At 39.1% G+C, this 22,004-nt stretch overlaps 1 protein-coding gene across 2 annotated transcripts in view; it reads left to right on the top strand.

The window, feature by feature from the left end:
• INO80 (INO80 complex ATPase subunit) overlaps positions 1 to 22,004 on the top strand; it is a 160,439-nt gene that overhangs the window by 62,638 nt on the left and 75,797 nt on the right. The window contains exons 11-18 of one of the 2 annotated variants that reach the window (XM_080645600.1): positions 1,156 to 1,223; positions 2,415 to 2,624; positions 3,097 to 3,177; positions 3,986 to 4,081; positions 15,650 to 15,709; positions 16,119 to 16,261; positions 18,181 to 18,265; positions 19,184 to 19,301. In XM_080645600.1, the coding sequence (XP_080501726.1) occupies positions 1,156 to 1,223; positions 2,415 to 2,624; positions 3,097 to 3,177; positions 3,986 to 4,081; positions 15,650 to 15,709; positions 16,119 to 16,261; positions 18,181 to 18,265; positions 19,184 to 19,301 (861 nt within the window). The remainder of the gene's footprint in view (positions 1 to 1,155; positions 1,224 to 2,414; positions 2,625 to 3,096; positions 3,178 to 3,985; positions 4,082 to 15,649; positions 15,710 to 16,118; positions 16,262 to 18,180; positions 18,266 to 19,183; positions 19,302 to 22,004) is intronic. The other variant, XM_080645601.1, reaches the window with a different exon arrangement.

A 22,004-nucleotide genomic window follows, 5' to 3' on the forward strand; every position in this document is an offset into this window, starting at 1 on the left:
CCTAGATCAAAAGTTATAGGAAGCAGATACCCTCCATTTTTTCATATCTAAGGTTATACACATGATTAATTCTTGCAAGTTTTGTCTTAACTGATAGGTAATATTGATCAGTAAAGGGGAATTTATTATACCAGCATAGGAAAATGAGAGTGTTTCTATAAAACAAGAATATAAACTTTTATTCAAGAATTTGAAAAGGAAAGGGTCAGGTTATATGATCTTATAAGTTTGGGAATATTTTATATGTTCTTATACCTTAGTAGAAATAAAAGGTATTAAATTGGAAGAATTCAGTGAACATGTCTCAGAAGAGAACATCATCTCTCACATAACAAAGTTGTTGGTGACGCAAGTCAGGCATGAGAAAGAGACTGTTCAGTTTTAGTATTTTTGTGAACACAGGGAGGGAGGCATAGGGATGGAGTGTGAGAGGAATTTTACAGAGGATAGTGATCAAAATCATGTTGAGCTAAGAGTAAAAGAGAGATGGGGGTGCTTCAGAGTATCTTGGGGGGGCGGGTTACACGTGTCTGTATTTATTCTTTTGGAATAATTTCACCTGGCATAAATATATCACAATTTTGAATCCTTGTTGTCTTGTTTTATTGGCTTTGACATTGCTTCGTGCAAGAAACCCAGAATTAGGAGATGAGCTCAATCTCCTGGCCAAAAAAAAAAAAAAATCCTCACCTGAGGATATGTATTTACTGATTTTAGAGAGAGGAAGAGGGGGAGAGAGAGAGAGAGAGAGAGAAACATCGATGTGAGAGAGAAATTCATCAATCGGTTGCCTTCAGCACACACCCCAACTGGAGATCAAACCCACAACCTAGGTATGTACCCTGACTGGGAATCAAACCTACAACCTTTTTATGTTACAGGACAACACTCCAACTAAATGAGTCACCCAGCCAGGGCTCCTGGTGATTTTTTTGTGCTGGCTTTGGTTATGGGAGACCATGGCAGCCCTCTGCCTTCATTGTAACTTCCTTACCTCTGTCAGATACTTAATTTGAGCCTTTATGCTTCCTCATCCTCTGTGAACCTAGGGATAAGTAGAATGGGGGAATCACAGATCCAAACATGTTGATATGCGTTGCATCTTTGAATGAGATCAATTAATGAGGTAGATAATCTATAAGTTTTCCTTTTCAGATAGTAACCATTTCAAAGCCCAGGCCCTGAAGAATGCTGAAAATGCTTACCAAATTCATCAAGCTCGGGTGAGTCTTAAAAATGAAAAGATAAACTATAATGGGCCCTGGGAATAACCCACAACCTTCTACTTAGGTGGTCTTCTTTTAGTCTTAATCATATTTTATATGAAAAACATTAGCAAATATGTGTATCTGTAGGTGATTGAGGAAAGGTGGAAAATTAGCCTTCATATTTTAAGCTTCAGGAGTGTGTTGATTGAAGTTAGGAAGTTTCCTATTTTTTGTTCTCTTGAGAAATCATGGGAAACACATTGGAAATGCATTAGAAAAGACCATACTTTTGCTTGTTAAGAGAGCTATATTATGCCTTAAGAAAACTGCTATGTTAGTACCTTCATTCACTTCAGTAATAATTTGCTTATTCATGATATAGTGATATTTAATGAAGTCAGGAAGAAACTCCAGTTGGATTGAATTAAGTAAACAGTTGAATAGACTGCCTAGGAACCCATATGTAACTTCAGTAGGGTGGGTATAAGCCAAGGGTAGACACAAACTCGACCTACTTTCCATTAATCCCAACCAACCAAATTTTATATCAAAACTTTAATAAGCCCATCCGGTGTGGTTCGGTGGTTGAGTGTCTACCTATGAACCAGGAGGTCACCGTTCAATTCCCAGCCAGGGCACATGGCTTGATCCCCAGTAAGGGGAGTGCAGGAGGCAGCCGATCAATGATTCTCATCATTGATGTTTCTATATCTCCCTTCCTCTCTAAAATCAATAAGAATATATTTTTTAAAAACTTTAATAAATTTCTAGACCCTGGTCAGGTTAGTCAGTTGGTTAAAGTGTAGTTCCAGTATGCCAAGGTTGGGTGTTCAATCTCTGGTCAGGGCACATACAAAGAAGCAACCAAAGAATGTATAAATAAGTGGAACAACAAATGAATGTTTTTTTCTCTCCCTCTCTCTCTAAAATCAATAAATATAATTAAAAATACATATATATTAAAACTTCAATAAATTTCTTGATGAAGCAAATAATCATATATAAGGCTTTGTGTCTGTCCATTAAGAGCATATTTTTAATATAATTGTTAAATTGATTTAAAAATATTAGTAATCTACTTTAATGTATTATGCTTTACATATAATATGGTATATTATTTTATAACATATTATATTATCAGTCATTTTGTTCCAAATTAGCCCAAGAGATGTTACATTTTTCTTCTAATAAATTTTTATTTTCCAGACAAGGTCATTTGATGAAGATGCAAAAGAAAGTCGAGCAGCTGCCCTACGGGCAGCAAACAAGTCTGGCAGTGGGTTTGGGGAGAGTTACAGCCTGGCAAATCCATCTATCCGGGCTGGTGAGGATATTCCACAGCCCACAATTTTTAATGGCAAATTAAAAGGTTATCAACTGAAAGGCATGAATTGGTTAGCAAATCTCTATGAACAGGTAAATTTTAGAATTATGTTATACCCATTATCTTTTTCACTTGTTACCTGTTTTCCTAAAGTCACTGGTTCAGTATATTGTGAAATAAGCATAAGATAATGTTTTAGATTTCATTCCTTTTAAAAAGCTTTATCCTTTGGCAAGAGTCAAAAAGATCTCTGTATTTTTAACATGGAGATTTTATTGGATAATATTTGTATTATATGTATAGTTTGTCTTAGGTGGTCTTGGTAAGTGGTTGCTTGCTTCTGTACCTGGATTAGATTAGCTTAAAAACTGGCTTCATGATTCACAGTTGTAGCTGTGGAGTTGGCAAATGAATCATTACAGCAGTGGATAAAGTGCTGAAGCTTGGAATCTCTAGTCACATTTGTTTGAACAAGTTTAACATTTTGGTCAGTTCTTTTTGGCAGTAAGTTTAACCCTGTATGATGGAATGTGAGAGGTGTTAACTATGTGTGTTTTTTTCCAGGGTATTAATGGCATTCTTGCAGATGAAATGGGCCTTGGTAAAACAGTACAGAGCATTGCCCTCCTTGCCCATCTGGCTGAGGTCGGTAGATGCTATCTTTCTATTTTCCTCTCTCTAGATCCTGGGGTCATTTTCTATTGAGAATCAGCCATTATCAAGCACTATGTTAGGCTCTGTAGCATACCAAGACAGTAGCATTTGTTCCTTGCCTTCAAAGCCTTTACAGCATGACATAATGTAGTGAAACATTTTGATTTCCAAGAAGACGAGGACAATTTTTGAGCATGTATGGTTTGGCAACCTCCCCCACCATCTCCACCCTCAATTGAGACCCATCAGTGTGGTGGCAAAGACAATGTGTGGTTAGATCAGAGGACCTGAGTTCATATCTCAACTCTACACTTACTGGCAGTGTAAACTTGGACAATTCATGTAACCTCTTTGACCTGACTTCACTTTAACTCTCTAAGGTTGTTTCCACTTCTGCAAACGTCTTCTTAAAAATTAAATGAGAAAATATGTGTAAAAGCATTTTGAAAAAAGCAAAAGCTTTAGGTAATAGTAAAATTATATGATCATCTAGTACAGGGGAAAGCAACACAAAGTCAGTATGTTCTAAGTGCTTTGTGAATGATGTAACTTAGGATCTATAAGAGGTGGATGGAGAGGGCAGTAATTGCTATTTTTTCCTCAAGGTGTGTATGAGCAACTTCCTTCCTGTGTTATTATTAACATAGAATATTATTGAGTGTGCCGATATGTTGGGATAAACACCATTTCTCTTAACAATGTACTTTCTATTCTTAAACAGCTCTTGTAGTTAATTATAATTTTGAATTAAATATCTTCAGTTTTCCTGCAGTTTGCTAACCCAGTTTTTCTGTTTCAGAGAGAGAACATTTGGGGACCTTTCTTAATAATTTCACCTGCTTCTACACTTAACAATTGGCATCAGGAGTTTACTAGATTTGTTCCTAAATTCAAGGTAAAAATCATTCAACAAAAAATTATATTGCTCTTTAAAATAAACTTTCTGACTCTTTTGCTGCCTTGCTTATTAAAGTGCTCATAATAGTTTTTAATTTTTTACTTTTTTGTCCCCCAAAATAACTTGCATACATTTCGTATAAAAGTTACAATGGGAGCATTAATTCTTTGTGCGTCATAAGTGAGAAAGCCAAAGTCTAATTTGAGTGATTTGCTACATTGGCCACATGAATTGATACTCTTGGTCAAACTACCATAATAGAAAATATCTACCTTGCTGGTTTAATGTAGATTTTTGGCTTATCATCATCATGACACATGTCCTGTAATATATGGCATGGTCGTCATTCCTTCCCCATCTATAATAATGAAAGCGTAATATGCTAATTAGATTGGATGTCCTTCCAACCAAAGCTGCGGCGGCGGGGGCCAAGCCCCTTGCACGCATTTTGTTCATCAGGCCTTTAGTATATTCATAAATTACCCATTTTCTTGATCCTCCAGGACAGATCTTTAGTCTTAGTCCAGATTAGTACTAAGATAGATATGGTAATGTCTAAGGTTGATAATATGAAATTTGATTTTAACTAATTCAGAGGACAAGATTTAACTAATTCAGAGGACAAGAATTTAGATTGAGGTAAGAAGTGATCAATAAGGAAGTATGTTGCATCAAGGTAAGACATGAACAAGACTTAAACGGTTTTAATTATGGAAAGTTGTTGGAATATAAGAGAATGGGTAGGATTTATTTTATTGTTTGCAAGTAAAAGGGGGAAAATACGTTAAATATGTGTTCTGTCCCTCCAGGATATAATGATAATGAAGTTGCATGGTGAGGAGGATTTTATGGAGAATATGTATGGGGATATTTACATGATTGCTCTGATTTTGGGTCTCCAGAGTAATTGTTGGTCCTGTGCAATTTAAAGGGTACACATAATATGGTGGAAATGGGAAGCAGGTATTTTTCTGTCATGTTTTGTTAAGGAATAGGGACATGTCTGGGATATTCTACTTTGAGACACCTTTATGACTGTGGCCCCACATTTGTGGCTGAATTAATAGATTTAGAAACTTTTCCCCCCAATTTTAAATAGTTTTATATTAGACATCACATTTTCCACTTTACACTACAGTATCATAAAGTGCACTATTTCCTTTCCCTGTGCACAGTGCATATTCTAAATCTTGGAGATTTAGAAACTTTACATAGCACATTAAGAGTATAGCTTTTGCCCTAGTCGGTTTGGCTCAGTGGCTAGAGCGTCAGCCTGTGGACTAAATGGTCCCAGGTTTGATTCTGGTCAAGGGCACATGCCCAGGTTGCGGGCTCAGTCCCCAGTGGGGAGCATGCAGGAGGGAGCCAATCAGTGATTCTCGCATCATTGATGTTTCTCTCTCTCTCTCCCTCTCCCTTTCTCTCTGAAATTAATAAAAATATATATATTTTAAAAAGTATAGCTTTTAACTTGGCTGACTAATTTTTAATGTTTTAGGATGAGATCAAGTAAGGCAATTTGTTGAATATTTTCTGTAGTTATTTGTCATGTGGGATATGGAGCTCCCCATCTTTTTCTGTGTTGCTTTTTAAAAAATTCTCACTCAAGGATATGTTTATTGATTTGAGAGAGAGAAACATCAGTGTGAGAGAGAAACATTGATCACTTGCCTCTCTTATGCACCATGATGGGTTCAAACCTGCAACCCAGGTATATGCCCTGACCTGGAATCGAACCACAACGTTTTGGTGCATGGGTTGACACTCCAACCATCCAGGCCACCCGACCAGGGCCCATATTTTTTTCCACCTTTGTTGTTTGTGGTGTTCAGTACAAGTTGAACAATCAGGAAGTTAGAAATTAAGTCTTAAAATTTTCCGTCAAATTAAGTTTTCAGTATTTCCTTCATTGACCAATAGATGGCAATGAAGTTCTATTTATGTCTTTGTTATCTCTCTTTTCACTTTATACCTATCCGTGAACTGAACTTTCATTTGCATGTTGAACTTTCTTTTGATGCTGTAATTTACAGGTCAGTAAAATATGGCCTTTCAGCCAATCCCAATTTCCATTTGTTTGTCCCAATTTTTTATTTTTTTGTTGTTGTTGTTAATCCTCATTCAGGGATATTTTTTCTCATTGATTTTTAGAGAGACTGGAAGGGAGGGAGTGGCAGGGGGTGGGGAGAGAGAAAGAGGAAGAAGAAGAGGAAGAGAGAGAAAAAGAAAGAGAAAGAAACATCAGTGTAAAAGCGACACATCAATTGGTGCCTCCCACAAATGCCCCAAGGTAGGATGGGTAGGAATCTAACCACAACCCTTTGATGCACAGCCAATGCTCTAACCACTGTGCAGAGCAGCCAGGGCGCTCCCAGTTTTTAAACATTGTGATAAAGTATGCATAACATAATATGTACCAATTTAAAGTGTACAGTGAAATAGCATTAAGTACATATACAATACAGTGCAGTGATCACTGATATCTGGTTGCAGAATCTCCTTCATGGTGCCAAACAGAAACCTCCTCTAGACCCTGGTTACCACAAATCTTTCTGTGTCTATGGATTTGCTTATTTTAGCTAGATATTTCATATAATTGGAATCATGCAATGTAAGGGCTTTTATGTCTGGCTTCTTTTCACTTAGCATGATGTTTTCAAGGTTCATCTGTGTTATAGGATTTATCAGTACTTCACTCCTTTGACTGAATAATATTTTATTATCTGGTTTCTAGAGGCCTGGTGCACAAATTTGTGCACCAGTGGAGTCCCTCAGCCTGGCCTGTGGGATCAGGCTGAAACCAGCTCTCCGACATGCCCTGAGGGGTCCCAGATGATGAGAGGGCACAGGCCAGGCCGAGGGATCCCACTGGTGCACAATCAGGGCCGGGGAGGAACACGGGAAGTTGGCCAGCCAGGGAGGGACTGCGGGAGGGCTCCAGGGCATGTCCAGCCCGTCTCTCTTAGTCCCGATCTACCGGACCCCAGCAGCAAGCTCACCAGCTGGTCGTAGCATCTACCCCCTGGTGGTCAGTGCACGTCATAGCGACTGGTTGACTGGTCGACCGTCTATCCCTTGGTGGTCAGTGCATGTCATAGCGAGCAGTTGAGCATCCTTAGCATATCATTAGCATATAACGCTTTGATTGGTTGAATGGCTGACCGGACACTTAGCATATTAGGCTTTTATTATATAGATACTGTAATTGTTTATCCATTCATCTATTGATGGATACTTGGGTTGTTTCTACCTTTTGGCTATTGTTAATAGCATTGCTGTGAACATTCACATACAGGTTTTTGTTTGAACACCTGTCTTGTTTTTCAGTTCTTTTGGGTATGTATTTAGGAACAGAATTGCTAAATCATTCTATATTTAACTTATTGGGGAATCTGCCACCTGGTTTTTTGTACAGCTTGCATGCTAAGAATAGTTTTTACATTTTTAAATTGTTGATTAAAAATATTTCATAACAAATGTATGAAATTTAAATCGTATATATTGGAACACAGTCATGCTCTTTTGTGTATGTATTATTTATGGCTGAATTCATTAGTTGTGACAGAGACTGTATGGCCTGCAAAGCAGAAATATTTATTATATGGCCATTTACAGAAAAGGTTTGATGACCTCTGCTTTATTGATTCATTGTTTCTATTGCTACTACTCCTTTAGATTGTCAGAAACGTTTTCACCTCTCTAAAGAACATAGGTGTGTAGACTGTTCAGTTTTACAGTTAGGCTACATTCAAAAGATACTTAGAGCTATGATGATAATATCTGAAAGTTCATTTTATTTGGCAAGTAACACTTGTTTTATGGTTCTAGTGTGATCATTGCCTCTGACGTCCTCATTTTTCCCATGAAATATGATTTATGTTTTTTATTTCTTCTTTGATCTTTCTGGTAACCCAGTCATCCTATCTAATAAAGAGGGAATATGCTAATTAACCATCACTCCGTCACAAAGATGGCTGCACCCACAGCTGAGGCCAAGTTCCCATAAGGAGCCTTAACAAGCAATCAGCAGGGACCTGAGGGTATGACCTCCTCCGCCCCCATGGGGCTTGACAGGGTACCTCAGGCTGGCAGGGCTTGACAGGGGATCTCAGGCCGCGCCCCCCACCTGGCGGGGCTTGACCGGGGACCTCAGGCCACGCCCCCCACCCCAGCATCAGGCCGGGGGACCTCAGGCCGCACCCCCCGCCCCAGCACTGAGGCAGGGGACCTGAGGCTGTGCCCCCCTGCCTGGAGGGGCTTGACAGGGGACCTCAAGGTGCACCCCCAGTGCTGGGTCGGGGGAACTCAGGCCGAGCCCCCCGCTAAGGGGGGACCTGAGGCTGTTCTCCCCTCCCGGTGCCGGGCCGGGGGACCTGAAGCTGCACCCACCCCCCTGGCCTGGCGAGGCTTGACAGGGGACCTCACGCCATGACCCCCACCCAGCGGGGCTTGACAGGGGATCTCAGGCCATGTCCCACACCTGGTGGGGCTTGACGGTGGACCTCAAGGCATGCCCCCCGCCCCCAGTCTGGGCTGGGGGACCTCAGGCCATGCCTCCCCCCCCCCCTCCCCCCGTCCTGGCGCCGGGCCAGGAGACTTGAGGCTACGTTCCCTGCCCGGTGGGGCTTGACAAGGGTGGGACTAGCCAGGTCTGGATCTATCCCAATGGCGGGGGGGGGGGGGGGGCAGCCGGGTCTGGGTCTCACGCGATTTTGAGGCGCATGTGGGTGGGCGGGGACTTAACTCTGGGTCCTGTGGTGTGTCCCAGACTCCGATAGGAGGAAGGTTTTCATATACATTTTACTAATTTTCTTTCATCTCTGACACTTCTATTATAGAGAAAGGGCAAATAGCAATATTAAATTATTTCCTCTAATCCCCTTTTAATGTGCACGAATTTCGTGCACCGGGCCACTAGTTGTTTAATAGCATGCTGTTTAGTCTCCATGTGTTTGATTTTTTTGGATTCTTTTTATTGTAGTTGATTTCCAGTTTTATGCCACTGTGATCTGAGAAGATGCTTAATATGATTCCTATCTTCTTGAATTTGAAGAGACTTTGCCTATGACCCAACATATAGTCTAGCTTTGAAAATGACCCATGTGCACTGGAGAAGAATGTATATTCTGTGGCTTTGGGGTGAAATGTTCTGAAGATGTCAATTAATTCCATCTGGTCTAGTGAGTCATTTAGGATTGATGTTTCTTTGCTGAGTTTTTGTTTAGAGGATTTGTCCAATGGTGATAGTGGGGTATTAAAGTCTCCTACTATGATTGTATTGCTGTCAATCTCTCCCTTGATATCCTCCAGGTGTTTTTTTATGTACATGGGTGCTCCTGTATTGGGTGCGTATATGTTTACCAGAGTTATTTCTTCTTGTTGGATTGCTCCCTTTAGTATTATGAAGTGGCCTTCCTTATCTCTTGTTATGTCCTTTACTTTGAGATCTAATTTGTCAGATATAAGTATTGCTACCTCAGCTTTTTTTTCATTTCCATTCACCTGAAAAACCTTTTTCCATCCCTTCACTCTCAGTCTGTGTGCGTCTTTTTTTTTTTTTTTTTGAGGTGGGTTTCTTGTAGACAGCAGATATATGGGTCGTGTTTTCTTATCCAGTCCGTTACCCTATGTCTTTTGATTGGGGTATTTAATCCATTTACATTTAAAGTTATTATTGATAGATGCTTATTTGTTGCCATTTTTATTCTTTACCCCTGTGTTCCTTCTTCACTTCCTATTTCTTTTTTTTTACAGCTGACCCTTTAGCATTTCTTGCATTGCTGGTTTGGTGGTAATAAATTCCCTTAGTCCTTTTTTGTCTGTGAAGCTCCTGATTTCACCTTCAATTTTGATTCATAGCCTTGCTGGGTACAGTATTCTTGGATTCAGACCCTTCCTTTGCATGACTTTGTATATTTCATTCCATTCCCTTCTGGCCTGATGAGTTTCTGTTGAGAAATCAGTCGCTGGTCTGATGGGGGTTTCTTTATAGGCAACTTTCTGTCTCTGGCCGCTTTTAAGATTCTGACTTTGTCGTTGGTGTTTGCCAATTGAATTATAATGTGCCTTGGCGTTGGTCTTTTGGGGTTCATTTTCCTTGGGACTGTGAGCTTCTTGGATTTGTGTGGGTTTTTTCTTCCCTATATCAGGGAAGTTTTCTGTCATTATTTCTTCAAACAGGTTTTCTATTCCTTGCTCAGTTTCCTCTCCTTCTGGAACCCCTATTATGCGGATGTTGTTTTGTTTCATGTTGTCCCAAAGTTCCCTTAGGCTCTCCTCCTGCTTTTTAATTTTTTTTTCTAGAAGCTGCTCTACTTGGGTATTTTTTCCTACCTTCTCTTATAGCTCACTGGTGCTGTCCTCTGCTTCTTCTAGTCTACTCTTGATGCTTTCTATTGAGTTCTTTACAGCAGCGATGTCATTTTTCATTTCTTCTTGGTTCTTCATTTCCTCTTGGTTCTTACTCATATTGTCAAATTTGTCTTCCATTCTTTTCAGCCACATTATGACCATTTATCTGAATTCTTTTTCTGACAGGTTGCTTGCCTCCATTTCGTTTACTTCCTTTTTTGGTGATGCCTGCTTTTCTTTCATATGCGGGCTGTTTCTTTGTCTCCCCATGGTCTCTCTTCTCTGGGTGTCTGGTTATGTAGTTCTCTCTCTCCTGCGTTGATTTAAAGGCACAAAATACAACACAACCAGGTACAATGCACAAGGCACTGAACAGAAATGTATTCACGATATTAATAACCCCAAATAAGGGGGACCACCAGAGAAAGGCAAAAAGTAAGAGAGAATATGAAAGAAGAGGGGATCAAGCTATATATATGGGGAGAAAACTCCAATAGAACAGCCACTAATCCCAACAAATGCCAGCAACAAGTACCTGGAGATGAATACAAACTATAAACAACAACTAATATCAAGCGAGGCGAGGGAAGACAGAAGCAAAAAACAAAAACAAAACAAACAAAAAGAATAAGCAAAACAATCTCACAAACAAGCATAAAAAATCAAGCAAACAACAACAAAAGGACAGAGAGAAAAACAATTTTTTGGATAGTGAAGACAGAAGAGAAAGGTGTGTATGGACTTGGAGCAGGGCACTGGAAATTAGATATATAAGTAGGGTGAAATTTTAACGGGGTAAAAAGAAAGAATAGGGAAAATCTAAAGCAGGAAAAGGATAAGAGAAACAGGACAACAAAAGGGGGAAAGTTAGGAAGAGAGTGATGGCATAAAGGTAATGTTGAGATAGAGTAAAATGATGCTAAAGGGAAGATGAAAATAGAATGTAGAACACTAATCCCAAAGTAAAATAAAGAGAAAATAAAACGATACTTTTTAAAAAAAAAAAAAAAAGGTAAAATAGTAGTAGTAATAATACTGATTGAAAATAAAAATGTAATAATTAAAAAGGTAAAATCAAGTAAGGAAAAAAGAAAAAAAATTAGTTTCTTAAGTAAAAGATGAAAAAAATAAAAATGTGCAGTAGTGAAGGTCATTCACTTCCTCTACTGTTCTGTTTGGCATGCCTGTTTCCTAGTCAGGACAGTATTGCAGTTCACTGCATTCCACTGCTCCTCAGTGTTGTAAGCCAGTCCTGATTTTTAAGCAGGTGGTGTGTCTTAATTTCTTGTATTCCTTTATTTGTGTTTACACAAGAGTCAATTTGTGATTCAACCCCTGCATGGCAGTGTTTCTGGATTGACCTCCTGGTCTATAGGTCCTCTCTAGCCAGTGCTTAGATCCTGCTTTCCCTGTGGCATTCAATACTGGTATGTGGGAGTGGGTTGCCCCAGAGCTGGTTCTCTGATGGTTATTCCCCGCTCTGATCCGCAGGTTCCAGAAAAACAACTTTCCCCTGCAGTCTCTAAGCGTGTCCCCAATTGGGTGATCCTATGTATTGGGCTTAGTAATCAGAAACAAGGATTTAAAGAGGAAAAAGAAAAAACAAAAACAAACAAACAAACAAACAAAAAGAGCCAGTGTAAGTGTGCGAACTCCGGGATTGCGAGCAAGTCTGTGCAGTCCTTTTTCCCCCTTGGGTCTAAGCGGCTGGCACACTTTTAAAATTTTTAGGCTGTCCTTTTGCGTCAGATCAAAATGGGTTGCTTTTTAGAGTTCCTTTCTGTTAGCAGCTCTGAAGACCCCCTTCCACATTCATGGATCACGCCAGCCCCCACAGCCACAGATTTTTCTAGGCACATACTTCCCCTGGTCCTCCAGCTCCTGCAGCGTGCGTGTTTCTCTCTCCTGCCGGGACCAGAGACCTTACCTTATCCCAGGCGAAATCTGACCTTTCCGTGGTGGAGTGTAGAGCTCCTCTGAATCCGCATGTTTGCGCCAATTGGGAACTGATGTTCTGGGGTTCGCAGCTGTTCGGTAGTTGTAGATTTTCAGGCTTCCAATAACATCCATTTTCTTCTTCAAGATGGCGCGGTCTCTGCGTCCGAGCAGGTCGTTTTGGGAGGGAACCCAGCAGCAGTGGGGGCTGCCCAGTCAGGGGAGCCCCGTCCAGCAGTCCCCCACCGTCTCCTGGAGTATAGCTGTCCCTCAGCTCACCAACAGACACTCCCTGTGCGACCCTCAGCTGTTCTTTCTATCTGCTCCGGGACAAGGCTCGGGACACGTCTGTCTATTCTGCCACCATTTTTCCCTCTGATTTATGTTTTTATAGTTAATGTACCACTTTTCATCCCTGCTAAAGGCTATTCTGTATGTTTTCTATTTCATTTATTTATTCTCTTTTATTATTGTCTATTTTTTTGGTAAACTTTAAAATTTTTCTAACGTCTCAAGATTGAACTTAGATGGTTGATTTTTGTTTTTTTCTAATATGTGTATTTAAGGGTATTAATTGCTTTCTAAGCATGAGTATAGCCATCCAAAGGTTTGTTGGGTCACATTTTTTATTATCTTTCAATTCAAAATAATTTCTAGCTTTTACTGCAAGTTCTTATAGGCTCATTGGTCATTTAAAAATGTGATTTCTGCCTGGCTGGTGTTGCTCAGTGGTTGGGTGTCGACCTATGAACCAGGAGGTCATGATTCACTTCCCGGCCCTGGCACCTGTCAAGGTTGTGGGCTTGATCCCCAGTAGGGGGTGTGCAGGAGGCAATTGATTTATGATTCTCTCCCATCATTGATGTTTCTGTCTCTCTCCCTCTCCCTTCCTCTCTGAAATCCACAAAAATATTTTAAAATAAAATAAAAGTGTGGTTCTTAATTTCCAAACAAAGGATGGTTTTCTAGGTACCTTTTTCTTATTAATTTATAGCTTTAAATCCACTGTGATAAGAAAACATGCTTTTTATGATACTAATCTTTTAAAATTTGTTGAACTTTGCTTTTATGGCCCAGCATCTGGTCAGTTTTTATAAATGTTTGAAAATAGTGTCTGTTCTACAGTTGTTGAGTGTAGTGTTATATATATGTTTTGTAGGTCAGGTTTGTTAACTTTAACTTGTTCAGCTTTTCTGTATCTTTATTGATTTTTTTTTTGTCTGCCTGTCCTATTAGTGACTGACAGAGGTGTTAAAATTTTCCACAATTATGGATTTATTCATTTTTGCTTTATATATTTTAGGCTCTTGGAGATATGTACAAATTTATAATTATTTGATAATCCTGGTGAATTGAACCTTTTAATATTATGAAACTAGAGGTCCAGTGTATGAAATTCATTCAAGAGTAGGCCTTCCTTCCCCCAGCTGCCGGCACCAGCTTCCCTCCGGCACCAGCTTCCCTCCGGCACTCGGGACCCGGGCTTCCCTCGAAGCCCTGGCTTCGTCCCGAAGGTTGTCCGGCTGTCTGGTCTAATTAGCATATTATGCTTTTATTATTATAGATAGATATTTATGCTTACTTGTAATGTAATTATTGTATACGTAGTTTAAGTCTGCCTTGCTGTTTGCTTTCTAGTTCTTTCACATGTCCAACTTTCCTTTTTCTCTCCTTTCTTGGCTCCATTTGGATTGATTAGATTTTATTACCTTTTTTTTTCTTCCCCTCTTAACTTGCTAATTATATATTCATTTTATTCTTCAGTAGATATCTAGGAGAATACATGTATCACTTTTTAAAAAGTAGCCTAATTTAAACCACATAAGACATTCTATTATTTATACATTTTAAATTTATTTAGTTTTATTCATATTACATGTTCATTGTTTTAATTGATCTTCATTCCTTTTTGCATATTTGTGCTTCCATCTGGCTGAGATTTCTGAAAACTACAAAAGACATCAAGCTATAAATTCAAGAAATACTTTGACCCCCGTCTGGATAAAAAGAAAGAAAGCCCTAGAGACATCACACACAAAAAAATGCTGAACTTTGCATTCTTTTGTTTCTTCATGATTTATCTGGATATTTTCTTCTAGTTCACTAACTTTCTCTTAAGTTGCATCTAACATCTCATTGAATTCTTTCAAAGTCTTTTTCTGATATTTTCATTATCTTGATCTCTTGTGGCTTTGTTTCTTTTTTTCTCTTTTCAATCAAATGGTCTGGTCTTTCCATATGCCTGGTTTTTGTTTTTGTTTTAATTGTATGCCAGACAGTGTATGGGGAAAATTCTAGAGATATTTGTGGGTTCTAGAAACTTATTTTCTTCTATAGAGAGGATTTCTGTGTTTTGGGTTTTGTTTTGGTTTCTTGTCACTAGTAAATTATTTTTCTGGGATACTAATAATCCAAATCCCCTTAATCTAGTCAGGAATTGAGATGATTTGAAGCTGAAATTCAGTATAGTGGGCGCTCCATATCTGAGGGATTCAACCAACTGTGGATTGAAACAATATTTGGTGGGAAAGTTACATTGTGCTGATGTGTTCTGTATTATTAGGCCTACAATGTACAAGTCAGAACGTGTACAGACTTTTTTCTTGTCAATACCCGAAAAATACAGTATAACAACGGTTTACATAACATTTACATTATATTAGGTATTATAAATAAACTAGAGATGATTTCAGGTATACAGGAAGATATGCGTAGGTTATATGAAAACACTTTGCCATCCATGGGTTTTGGTATCTTCAGGTAGTACTGGAACCAATTTCCTATAAATACTGAGGGATGACTGTGTCTGTTAAGGCAGTCTGTGTATAGTTTATCTTTATTACTAGTATGTGTATATACTCTTTGATCCTAACTCAAGGCCAAGTAGGTTGATGCTTACCAGAATCCCTCCTCCTTGAACTACAGTTTTTATTCTGTGGGCTCCACATCTCTTAAGGAAAAACAACAACAACAACAAACTCTGCTCAGTTTCTTAGCCCCTCAACCAGAACTTTTGGAAAGGATCTTCTTCAGGGTGAACATGTGCAGGTGTCAGGATTTCCTTTCTGGGCTTTGCTTTCTTTTCTGGATCTTGTCTCTTTAATTCTCCACTGCCTCAGCTTAGCTCTTTGATACTTTCAAGCAGATTTTGAATATGTGTTTTTAATTTGGTCAGCAGGAGGAGTGCTAGTCAAGCCATGACAGAAGAGGAACTCCTAGATTTATTTTGTTTTAGGTTCTTTTAAAATCATTCTGAGTAATGTATTGGTCCTTTTCCAGGTGCTACCATATTGGGGAAATCCTCATGATAGAAAAGTCATAAGGAGATTCTGGAGTCAGGTAACTCAATGTATATATATGAGATAATTATTTCTTCAATTGATATGAGCAATTTCTCATATACAAAATCTTCTTACATATTTCTGGCACTAGGCAAGTGCACTTTTTTTTCTTTTACATTGTTATAATGTTTTTCCTATTATAGACAGTCAGCTGGATTTGATTGAAGTCCAGGATTAAATAAGAACTTTTTTCTTTAATAAGCTAAATACTAGTTTTTAAGATGATTTGTGATTAAGGTGACTACTTTAAAAACAATTGTGGTTTAATTCACTGTACATCTCCCAGATGGGAGAAGCACATCTTTAGAGCTATTATAAACTTGGCCTTAGAAAATACAATTTATTCCTCATTATCTTATATGAATTGTTAGTTATCTCTTTTCACCCTTGCCCTCTTATATTTACAGAAGACCCTTTACACTCAGGATGCTCCCTTCCACGTGGTTATCACCAGCTACCAGCTGGTGGTGCAGGATGTAAAGTATTTCCAGCGGGTCAAGTGGCAGTACATGGTACTGGATGAGGCTCAGGCGCTCAAGAGTAGTTCCAGGTAACATGAGTAGTAGAACCCAAACTCTTTGGATTGAGGATATGTAGAAATATGATATACAGTTGACCCTTGAACAGTGTGGTGGTTAGGGGTGCCAAAATCAGTCCCTCTAATACCCCGCAATTGAAAATCCACATAAAACTTGACTCTCCAAACACTGGAAGTTTTACCAATAACATAAACAGTCAATTAACACATATTTTGTATGTTACATGTATTATATATTGAATTCTTACAATAAACTAAGCTAGAGAAAAGAAAATGTTACTGCCCTAGCTGGTTTAGCTCAGTGGTTAAAGCATCAGTCTACAGACTGAAGGATCATCGGTTTGATTCTAGTCAGGGGCTTGTACCTTGGTTGCAGGCTCTATCCCTGGACCCATTGTGGCATGTGCAATAGGAAACCAATGTTTCTCTCTGTCTTTCCCCGTCCCTTCCACTATCTAAAAAAATCAATGGAAAAAGTATCCTCAGGTGAGTATTCACAAAAAAAACAACAAAAAAGAAAATGTTACTAAGAAAATCATAAGGAAGAGAAAATACATTTACTATATTTATTGAAAAAAGTCCATGTTAGTGGACCCTCACAGTTTAAACCCATGTTGTTCAAGGGTCAACTGTATCTGTGTGCTATATACGCACGTGAAAATAAAGATCAGAGAGGTTTCAGAAGATGGAATGATATGGTCTCTCCATAAGCCATTCATCTGACCAGAAGTCAGAAGTTCCCTTTTGCATTTTTCATGGAACATAAATATTAATGTTTAAAATTCAAGGGTTTTTCTCATCCTATTTCCCTACTCAATAATTATGACATTTTAATAGATCTTTGTTCTTCAAGGAAAATTTTTGTGGAGGAAGTGGTGTCTGCCCTTTCCTCTAGGATTGTTTTAAACAGGAGGTCTTAATAGAAAGTAGAATGTTACATTTATGTGGATTGTAGGTTCTGTCTGCTTTATGCAGGTTGTCCTAGTCCCTGGATGGTTATTAAAATTCCCTAAGAATCTTTTTATTGGAAGTTATATGTTTAACATATTCCAATAATTTTTTTTGTTGTTGTTAATCCTTACCCGAGAATATTTTTTCCATTTTTTTTTTTTTGAGAGACTGGAGGAGGGGGAGAGAAGGGGAGAGAGAGAAACATGGATGTGAGAGAGACACATCAATTGGTTGCCTCCCTCATACACTTCTACTGGGGCCAAAGATGAATCTGCAACCCAGGTATGTGCCCTTGACAGGAATTGAACCAGCAACCCTCCAGTGCAGTATGCCACACCAGCCAGGGAAAATATTCTGATACTTTTAAGTTCCCAAACTGAATAGTAAACAAGTGTTTGACTATAAAGTGTTATTCAGTAGTATTAAACCTTGGGTTTGAGGCATTTTTATTAACTGTTGGTGAACACATAGAACTTCTTTAAAGGTCCATGTTAACTGGCAGGATGGTATTTTCCATGGAACATTCCATCATCTGAAGGGCAATTCTTCATATTGCACTCTTTCAAAGTAGGAAATGTTCATAGCCATAGATGATAGATTCTCTTTGCATTTTCTTTTCACGGGCTTCCCCTAAAATCAATTTTAAAGCTTCCTACAACAGATAAGTGCCTTATAATGAACTGGTTTGTGTAAACACAAAGAGGAGTTTATCAAGCCAGAAAGGATCCTTCTCTGCTTGTTTGGGGCTTTTTTTCGTAAAGTCTAGTCCCATATTTTCAGTATAGAGGTAGAAGTCAGTCCTCTGAAATTTCCTGTCCTCAGCTTTGTTAAATAATATTTTTCAATTGTGTACATAGTGGAGTAGTTGATTCTGAGTGTTTGTTATTTTTTTGGGAAACATTTTTAGAAATATGGGGACTTGGTAGGGTGGAGAAAGATTTATAGCTAACTTGGAATTTGTAATTCATCTTATTGGACAGTGTTCGTTGGAAGATCCTCTTGCAGTTCCAGTGTCGGAATCGGCTTCTGTTAACTGGGACCCCCATTCAGAACACCATGGCAGAGGTAGGCACTAGGTCTCAGTTTTAGGTCTTCATTAAACAGAATGGCTCCAGCAGAGAATAGAAGTCTTCACACATGCCAACCTTGAGTATTACTACTCTGTGCAAATTATAATTCCCACATAAAGAAGAATTTGAACATAGCGTACCCTAAGTGGGTTTTTTGGCATCGTTCCTGTTTTTTAATTCTCTGGCAAAAAGCAAATAAGTTACTTTATTTCTTTGTATTTATGTAATAAACAGTGACCACATTAGGGATGCTACCCATCCAAAGCAGAGATGTTTTTATGCTAGAATTAAAAGGTAACATTTTTTTCTTTAGGAAAGATAATTGATCATCTATAGCAGGGGTCAGAAAACTTTCTGTGGAGAGCCAGATAGTAAATACTTTAGATTTTACTGGCCATACAGTCAATGTCACACTATTTAACCTTGCCATTATAATATCTAAGCAGCCATAGATGATCCATAAATGAGTAAATGTGGTATGTTCAGTAAAACTTTATTTGTAAAAATAGATGGCAGACCAGACTTGGCATGACAGATTATAATTTGGTAACTCCTGATCTGGAGTTATTATTAGCAAGTTATGTTACCTCAGATTTTATACAATTGTGGAATGGGTTTTTTAATATGTGTAAGATCTTTAAATCTATTCCACCGCAAAATCTGAGGGGACGAGCACTTTCAGACTTTTAGTTTGAAATTAATTGAAAAGTAACTACATTTTGCTGTAGCAATTTATAGAATTAGTATTGGGTGATGAGGTATGTGCCCACACACTGTTTCTGTCCCTCTCATTCACTCACACATACACATGCACCAAGACACAGACATACACACATATCTGCAACTTTCTCTCCAAACCCTCACACTGTCATTTCGTTGCTCTGCAGCCATTTCACTTTTCTTTTGTTTCCAGCTCTGGGCTCTGCTGCATTTCATTATGCCAACATTATTTGATTCACATGAGGAATTTAATGAGTGGTTTTCCAAGGACATTGAGAGCCATGCCGAAAACAAATCTGCCATTGATGAGAGTGAGTACTTTTATGAACTTTCTTCTACGGATCAGTATAGGCAAAAACATATTGTATGCCTTTTCTATATGTAGAATGTTTTTCTTGTATACTTAGGAACCTATTCTTTTTTTTCTTTTTCAATAAATTATTTTTTATTTTCAATAAAGAAAAAGAAAAAAAAAAGAATAGGTTCCTCCTGATTGGGATATTTGTCTAAAGAGAAAGAAATAATTGAGATAAAAAGAACAATTTAATAATAGATACAGTAACTAGAAGCTTTTATGGTCCTTTGTTCAGATGCCATATTTAGATCAGTTTTTCATGTTTGAAGGACATTATCTTTAGCAATCAAATTGAATAAACAATTTAAAAAGTAAAAAAAAATTATGTATTTTGTTTATGTTTAAAAGAATTTAAAAAAGGACTAATTGATTCAGGTGATGTTGCTATATAGTAAGCCCTCAATTTTGTGGTCCTTGATTTAAAGGACTTCCGATTTAACGGACAAAATTTCTGGTCCATATGTCATGTGAAAATTAAAACCCTGTTAATTTTAAAATGCTTTTAACCAAGATTTGCTTATAATTAACAAGTTTTTTGTTTTTGTTAAAGCACTATAGTAATTTTGCTGAAATAAATAAATATAACATATCTACAACTATAGTTTACATATTTAAATTGAAGAGTTAGCACTTGTAAACAATGTTCAGTGAATGATTAGCATGTGATCACATCTCATTGGGCGCAGTAATTGGTTCTATTGTCTTGTGGTTTGACTTTCTGTAGCAGTTTTAACGCATGCCTTGCCAGATGTTTCCATGTTCACTAAACTACACCCTAGCTGCATGCATTTGTTTACTTAAGGTGACTGGTGAATGCACACCTTTATTAGACCCATTACAGTATAAATGTAAAATTACAGGAACACATACAGAAAACTTTTCTGTGAAATTAAGCTTTTCATACATACTTAATTTTAATTACACAAACTTGTCTACATGAGTAAAAACAGGTAAACTAACTAATTTGTCAATTTTTTAACATTCACATTCAGAAAACCTACTTTATTATACAACGGACTTTCAGCTTTAACAGACACCTCCTCACCCAAATTAGTCTGTATATCCAGGTTTTACTGTATTGTTGGGTAATGAGACAGAGTAGCAGAGTCAGATTTCCACATAGATCCTGAAAAATTCCTATCAGAATTCTGTTCTTTGTGGAATGGGGTAAGGCTTTTTTCCTGTGATAAAAACTGAAAATACTAAAAGGGCCATTTTTGTTAGTTTCTGTTTATATTAAAACTAGAGGCCCGGTGCATAAAATTCGTGCACGGGGGTGGGGGGTGTCCCTCAGCCCAGCCTGCACCCTCTCCAATCTGGGACCCCTTGAGGGATGTCCGACTGCCCGTATAGGCCCGATACCGGTAGGATTGTTGGCTTCCAACTGCTCGCCTGCCTGCCTTCCTGATTGCCCCTAACCGCTTCTGCCTGCCAGCCTGATCACCCCCTAACCACTCCCCTGCCAGCCTGATTGATGCCTAACTGCTCTTCTGCCAGCCTGTTTGCCCCTAACTGCCCTCCCCTGCAGGCCTGGTCACCCCTAACTGCCCTCTCCTTCAGGCCTGGTCCCCCCCAACTGCTCTCCCCTGCAGGCCTGGGTCCCCCCCCAACTACCCTTCCGTGCAGGCCCAGTTGCCCCCAACTTCCCTCCTCTGCCGGCCTGGTCACCCCTAACTGCCCTCCGCTTCAGGCTTGATCTCCCCCAACTGCCCTCCCTTTCAGGCCTGGTCCTTCCCAACTGCCCTCCCCTGCTGGCCTGATCACCCACAACTGCCCTCCCTTGCAGATCTGGTCCCTCCCAACTGTCCTCCCCTGCTGGCCATCTTGTGGTGGCCATCTTGTGTCCACATGGGGGCAGTCATCTTTGACCACATGGGGGCAGCCTTCTTGTGTGTTGGAGTGATGGTCAATTTGCATATTATTCTTTTATTAGATAGGATAGAGGCCTGGTGCACGGGTGGGGGCCAGCTGGTTTGCCCTGAAGGGTGTCCCAGATCAGGGTGGGGTGGCCTGGGTGAGGGGCCTGTGGTGGTTTGCAGGCTGGCCACGCCCTCCGGCGACCCAAGCAGAGGCCCTGGTATCTGGGATTTATTTATCTTCTATAATTGAAACTTTGTAGCCTTGAGTGGAGACCAAGGCAGGCCAGGGCTCCTGGAACTTGGCTTCCTCCATCGCCGGGGGCAACCCAAGCCTCCTGCTCTCTCCAGCTCCGTGGCTGCCACGATTTTTGTTGGGATTTATTTATCTTCTATAATTGAAACTTTGTAGCCTTAAGCGGAGGCCTGGGCCAGCCAGGGTGTGCGGAAAGCTTGGCTTCCTCCATTGCCGGGGAAACCCAAGCCTCCTGCTCTCTCCATGGCTGCAGCTATCTTGGTTGGGTTAATTTGCATACTCATTCCTGATTGGCTGGTGGATGTGGCTTGTGGGTGTAGTGGAGGTACGGTCAATTTGCATATTACCCTTTTATTAGATAGGATTTGTTTTTACTGTGAACATTTTTAACATTGTGTGTCAATACTGTTGATCTTGTTGATTATTATTTTTAAGAGAATCATGTAGTGTTTGTTATAGAAACATGAAGTGACATCTTTTAACTATTAGAAAAGTCCTTAAGTAATTTCTTATACTACAAGTTGTTATTTGCTGACATAATTTGAAA

Source organism: Plecotus auritus (assembly GCF_963455305.1).
Source record: "Plecotus auritus genome assembly, chromosome: 1".
In the NCBI taxonomy this organism is placed as follows: domain Eukaryota; kingdom Metazoa; phylum Chordata; class Mammalia; order Chiroptera; family Vespertilionidae; genus Plecotus; species Plecotus auritus.